The sequence below is a fragment of the Ovis aries genome, chromosome 14, assembly GCF_016772045.2.
Source record: "Ovis aries strain OAR_USU_Benz2616 breed Rambouillet chromosome 14, ARS-UI_Ramb_v3.0, whole genome shotgun sequence".
Taxonomy (NCBI): Eukaryota; Metazoa; Chordata; class Mammalia; order Artiodactyla; family Bovidae; genus Ovis; species Ovis aries.
Window position 1 is genome coordinate 25,261,771 of NC_056067.1, and position 6,738 is coordinate 25,268,508.

Consider the following 6,738-nt stretch of genomic DNA (forward strand, 5'->3'; position numbering starts at 1 on the left):
CGACTGACTGTGAGTAACTCAAGGGCTTCCCTGATAGCTCAGTTGGTAAAGAATCCGCCTGCAATGCAGGAGACCCCTGTTCAATTCCCGGGTTGGGAAGATCCCCTGGAGAAGGGAAAGGCTATCCACTCCAGTATTCTGCCCTAGAGAATCCCATGGACAGTCCGAGGGGTCTCAAAGAGTCGGACAGGACTGAGCCACTTTCACTTTCACTGAGTAACTCAGTATTTCTCTCTTTCTCACAAACAGAGCCCTCGGCCCACTTTAACTGCCCTTGAAGTCTTTTCAATATTTTTTTTAACAAGTGTACTTTTTAAAATTTTTGCCTGTGCTGGGTCTTCATTGCCGCACACAATCTCTTTGTTGTGGTGTGCGAAGTTTTTAGTTGTGGCACACAGGCTTTGTTGCCTGGTGACATGTGGGATCGTAGTTCCCTGACCAAGAAACCTGTGTCCCTGCATTGGAAAGCAGATTCTTTACCGCTGGACCACCAGGGAAGTCCCCTCAATACTTCTACTGTTGTATAGGGTTTTAGTTCTAAATTTCTTTTAAAGACACAAAAAGATTTTTACTGCTCCCTCAATGTCTGTACTTACTACAGTTTTCATACCTCACACCTTCCCCCTTCTTCTTGCTGAAGCACATCCTGGAATAACTCTTTATAAGAAGGGCTGCGGTCGTTGTTTAATATGGTTGAAAATCTCTTCATTTCAGCCTTTGTTTTATGTGATAGATATGTATATAGATTTTACTTCAAGGACTGGTTTTCATTCCCAAGATACTTATCAGGTCCTGTTTCAGGAGTAGATTTCACCTTGGGGGCTGATGTTTCTGTGCATTCTTGAACTCTCACAGTGGAGCGGTTTTGCCTCTGGGCAGCCTCCAGCCCCAGCCCTGCCCCAGGCTCACTGAGGCTTTCTCCTCCCTGACAGGTGTCTTCATCTTCTGCTGGTTCATTATCCTCTACTGCCCAAGTCAGAGCACCGTGACCTCATCTTCTGGCACTGCCCGGGTTGACCATGCCCACACCGTGTCTCAAGAATAGAGAAAGGCCATGTGGCCAGGCCGAGCCTGCCCTGCGCTCTGGACTCAGCTCTAATTCGCCATGTGACCTGGGGGCGGGGAGAAGGGGGTCCCTGCCTCCTGGGCCTCAGCACCCTTCTCCGTACAATGTGACTTGGGAGCCAGGGGATGGGAAATATGTTGGGCCATGTTGTCTCAAATGTCTTATCCAGATACCCCTATGGGTCTGAGAGTTCACAGATCCAGGACGGCAGGAGTCTCAAGTCCCTGTGATCCTGAGACCCCTGCCAGCACAGAGCGACACCCTCACCCTGCCCCCACGCCCACCCCCCGCCCTCAGCGAAATGGCCTTCTAGTCTCAGAAAGCCTGAGTTCCAGTAAGGAAGTCAGCCCTTGGCTGCCTCGTGAAGGAGTCTCCAGCCGCTCCCCTTCCTTCCTTCCCCTCATCACTGCCCTCCCACAGCTCTGCCCTTGGGCCACCTGTACCTGAGGGGACACTCAGGGGCCACAGCCCGCTCAGGCGTGGGGGGCTGCTGTGGACTGGAGGTTTGTTTTGAGGGGGTGAGGGGGTTGCTCCCCCTCTGGTCTCACCTGGTCTCAGCCAGTCTCTCCAGGGCCCATCCTCACAGAGGTCTCCCTGCCGCTCAGGGGCGCTGGGAGCCCCTCAGGTGCTGGGGACCCTGAATATCAAGGAATGCCACTTACTCAGTAGGTGGGCTACCTCAAGCAGTCCCCAGTCCCTCCTCTGGACTGCCTCGCAGGTGGCCCTGATACTGACCAGGGTCCTCGGCCTTTCTCAATCAACAGACGTTGATGGGAGACCAGATGGGCAAGGCTTTATTGGGGCCCCTGCTGCAGCAGGGGAAAATGAGAACTAACAACAGGTTGCCTTGCTTGCTCGCTCCCTGAGGGCAGGGGTGGTGAAGCCAATTCCTTTCATGGGGTGAGGGTAGGGGTATGTCCAGGGGCTGGGCTGGAAGCCTGACTTAGGTGGTTTGCCCTTCCTTCTGGTGGTGCTGAGTACAGGGGGCATGCAGAGTACTAGCTTTTTTTCCCCGACACCCTGTTTCCATTCCTGGCTCTTCAGAAGTAGCATTAGGGACTTTTTAAATTTTTTGTTTGGTTCTGTTTCTTTTGTCCAGAATTGGCCCCAACTGCACAAGCATGCAGTTATTTTTAGTCCCATATAGCTTCTCTGCTAGAGAAGGCAGTGGCACCCCACTCCAGTACTCTTGCCTGGAAACTCCCATGGACGGAGGAGCATGGTAGGCTGCAGTCCATGGGGTCGCTGAGAGTTGGACATGACTCAGTGACTTCACTTTCACTCTTCACTTTCATGCATTGGAGGAGGAAATGGCTACCCACTCCAGTGTTCTTGCCTGGAGAATCCCAGGGACGGCGGAGCCTGGTAGGCTGCCGTCTATGGGGTCACACAGATTTGGACATGACTGAAGCGACTTAGCAGCAGCTTCTCTGCATTTTGTTGCTGGAGGAGAGGTCTGCCCAGGTTGCAAGCATTGCAGCAAAGGGTCCCAGGTCCCAGCTGGTCTCAGGTGGACTGACCTCTGACCTGCTGTCTTGATGGGGGTGGAGGGCGTAAGGTTCAGGGCTCAGCACACCTGAGAGCTGGGGAGCCAGTGCGGGGGGAGGGAGGTTGTGAACAGAGAAAAGGTGGACATTTCTTCTGGCATCCAAGCTCCCATAGTGCCAGGGGAGTGCCTCAGGCCAGACCCAGCTGGGTTTGTCTCTTCTGGTGGCTGGGCTTGGTTTTAAAACCACTGGTTTCCTCAGTAGGAAACAAAAAAGAGGCAGAGACAGTAGAGATAGACAGAGAGTCAGAGAGAGACAGAAAGATAAACCGATAGAAGGATGAACAGACAAACTGACCCAAAGAAAGAAAACAAAAGGAGAGACAGACAGACGCAGGGACATGCTGGCCCCCTGGGCCAGTCCGACCAGGAGGGCAGGGCGCTGGTGTCCACCCCTCTCTTCCGCCCTATACTGCACCTCACCCAACTTACTGTTCAGCCTCACTCTTCAACCCCCACCGTTCCCCGGTGTGCTTTGCAGAAAGTCTAGCACCTGCCACAGGTGAGAAGTTATTATTAGAGCCTCACCACAACCCCTGGCTGCCAGTCTGCCTCCTCCCCACAACTGCCCTGGACTTGGATTCCCCTTCTCCCTCCTCCCACTCAGCAAACAGATGAAAGAAAGGAAGCCCGGGACCCTGGCTTTAAGCAGATCACTGTGATCTTGGAAGGGAAATCTTAAGAGTGTGGACACTGCAACAGTTGAGCCACGTTATCAGTTTTGGGGGACAAACTTGGTGGGTTTTGGGGCTTATCTTCACAGACATCCGTTTCTCACACTGAAGTTCTCAGCAACCTTACCCCAAAGTCTCAGAGCTAGTAACCTGTCCTCAGGAAGAATGGCTGCTTCCATGTCTGACAGGCCTGGCTTCAAATCCTAGCTCTGCTGTTTAGGGGCTGGGGGACCCTGAGCCTGTCACCACACCTCTCCGAGCCTCAGAGTCACCCTGTGTAAGATGGGGCTTGTTGAGTCTTACGTGGGCATGCTCAGTTGCTCAGTCATGTCCACCTCGTGGCGACCCCATGGACCACAGCCTGCCAGGCTTCTTGGTCCATAGGACTTTCCAGGCAAGAATAGGGAAGTGGGTTGCCATTTCCTACTCCAGGGGATCTTCCCAACCCAGGGATCGTACCTGGGTCTCCACTTCGGCAGGTGAATTCGTTACCACTGAGCCACCTGGGAAGCCCACTGAGTCTTAAGTGAGGTGATCAAAGTGAATCCCCGACATTAAGTCAGCAGGACTTAAGTTTGCTCCATGAGAAACCACTTGGCCTAAAGAAAACCTGGGTATAAAAAAAAAAAAAAGAAAACCTGGGTATAAAGCAGATTGTGAGCTTCTGCAACCTGTTTGTTAACTAGGAGGGTATGAGGTTCAAAGCTCCCTTCTATCAGGAGGGAGGGGACGTATGTACACCTATGGCTGATTCATGTTGATGTTTGGCAGAAACCAATCCAATACCGTAAAGCAATTATCCTTCAATTGAAAATAAATACTTTTTTTTTTAATCTCTCTTCCAGATTCCTTGCACAGCTCTGGAAGTGGACCAGCCCTGGGTGGGAAGGAGGAAATTGAGCCCAGAGAGGCCCAGCAACCCCGCCCAAGACCACCCTGAAAGCTGGGCCGACACTAGAGCTGGGGTCTCCCTGGGTTTAGAGTTATATTACCTTGTCCCTGACCTCCAAGTCTCAAGGGAAATCCTGGGCAGTGGTTTTTTTCTTGCCTTTTCCTTGCTTTCTCACTTAAGACATGCTCAGTGGGATGAGGGACCAATAGAACCACAAGCCCTGGATGGGCGGGGTTTCCAGGTGCGGTTGGGGAAAGCCGAAGGGGTGCATAAGTAACAGCAGAGATGTCCTGTTTGCTGCCTGGCTCTCCGCCCCAGGGTCAGGCAGCAGCAGAGGGGCTGGGGTCCCTCACTGCTTGAAGTCAGTGCAAAAGTGGCTCCAAGCACCAAGTCGAGCACATGCTAAGGCTGGGGAGGGCTATGGCAAAAAAAACACCCCAAGGTCCACCTAGACAGATGAAGTTCTCCTGTCACTGATGTATCCAAAGGACAACCTAGGAGGTGGATAGCCTAATGGTCAAAAGCATGAACTCAGAGGTCAGCCTGCTTGGTCCAAGTTCTTTGCCTTGGACCAGTTCCTCACCTACTGAATCTGTAATGCAGGGATAACGGCAGCTGCCTGACACAACTGATGATTACATGAGATACTGGCTAAGAGGGCTGCCCACCCAACACAGTGTGATCGTGACTAAGCCGGAACTCGGCTTTGGCTGACACCTTATCAGGCCATAGGCAGCAGTAGTCATCTATGTGGGGAAGGAAGGGTGTCCCCTCTTTGTGGTTCCCTGCCAGGTTCTCTCTGTTCTGTCCCAACTTCTTCTTTCCTAATACTTTTTCATTACAATGTAACAAATAGGTAAGAAGTAAGAAGACCTACTTGCTTCATGCTTTCAGAGAAGTAATTTAATATCAAAAGATAAAAATTCTTTGCAAATTGACCTACAAATACAATGTAATTCCAATAAAGATTCTAAGTGATTTTTCTAGGCTTTCTGAAACTTATTCTAAAATTTATATGAAAGGGTTTCCCTGGTGGTCTGGTGGTTAAGAATCTGCCTGGCAATGCAGGGGGTGTGGGTTCGATTCCTGGTCCAGGAAGATCCCTTGCCCCTTGGTCTACATGCCGCGGGGCAACAAAGCCTGTGGGCCACAACTCCTGAGCCCGTGCACCCTAGAGTGCGTGCTCTGAAACAAGAGAAGCCACCACAATGAGAAGCCCACGGACTGCAACTAGAAAAAGATGCACAGCAATGAAGACCCAGCACAACCAGAAGTAAGTAAATAAGTAAAAATTTTAAAAACTAAATAAAATAAATTTTATATTAAGGCATATAGGTGTCAAATAGCTAAGTCATCCTTAATGAAAGAGGGCATAGAAGGAAGAACTGACCTGCAGATATAAAGAGTGTACAAGGCCATAGTGGTAAATTCAACGTGGAGTCTATGCAGGGATAGACATGAAGACCAGTGGAATAGAACAGACGGCTCCATGGCAGACACATGTATACCCGGGGACTTACTGTATGACGAGAGTGACATCACGCACGAGGAAGGGACAAATGATCTGATGATGGTGTTGGAAAATTAACTCATCGTAAGGGGAAAAATAAAACAAAATCCCTACTTAACTGCTCATACAGAGATGGACTTCCAGCAGAGTAAAGGTCTAAATGGCGTGGCAAAATTACAAAGTTAACATAGGAAAATGTTTTTTATTGGAGTATAATTGCTCTACAATGTTGCGTTAGTTTCTGCTGTACAACAAGGTGAATCAGCTGTATACATATATCCCCTCTCTCTCGAGTTTCCCTCCCATTCCCCATCCCACCCAACTAGGTCATCGCAGAGGGGAAAATATTTTTGTGACTTAAGTGCAAGAAAGGACTTTTTAACCAAAAATTCATAAGTGCAAAACATCAGACCAAAACTTGATAGACTCAGATACATCAAAATTAAAGTTTTCTGTTTAATGAAGGTCACTACTGGCAAGGTTAGTGGACCTGTGACAGAATGGAGGGAGGCATTTGCAGCATCTGGAACCAGGGATTAACACCTGGAAGTCCTGTAAATCCAAACAAGATAATTCTGCAATAAAGAAAAATGGGTTGAGTTTTTAAAAGACAGTTTCAGAAGAAGAAACCCTTGAAGCTAACACATTAGCACATGAAGACAGATTTTAAATCTTTAGTAATCAGAGAGGCACATGCTCAAATGACAATAAGATCTTGTTGTACCCCTATGAAACTGGCAAACATCAGGAAGGGAGTGAATATCAGCTGCTGGTGGGGGCAAGTACCAGGCTCCCTCAGGCATTGTGGGAGGTGGAGAGAGTGTAGGTTTCACCACCTGAAAAAGAAGTGCAGTGTTGCTGCTGAGCCAGCAGTCCTGCTCCTGGTTCTTTAGCCCAGAGATACACTTGCAGGTCTAGAAGGGACTCCACCAATGACATGCGTGGCATTATCTGTGAATAATGGGAGTTGATAGCAAAGTGGGGTGTCCATGGCTGGGAGAGTAAAGAGGAAATTAATGTGGGTGGATCTTTTTTCTTTTTAATAAATTC

The 6,738-nt window shown here is 49.6% G+C and overlaps 1 protein-coding gene across 2 annotated transcripts in view; it reads left to right on the top strand.

The window, feature by feature from the left end:
• Nucleotides 1–5,167, top strand: part of ADGRG3 (adhesion G protein-coupled receptor G3) — a 28,059-nt gene extending 22,892 nt beyond the window's left edge. For both annotated transcript variants that reach the window (XM_042231710.2, XM_042231711.2), the window contains one exon: nt 933–5,167. In XM_042231710.2, the coding sequence (XP_042087644.1) occupies nt 933–1,045 (113 nt within the window). In that variant the 3' untranslated portion in view covers nt 1,046–5,167. The remainder of the gene's footprint in view (nt 1–932) is intronic.
• Nucleotides 5,168–6,738: the final 1,571 nt, after the last annotated feature.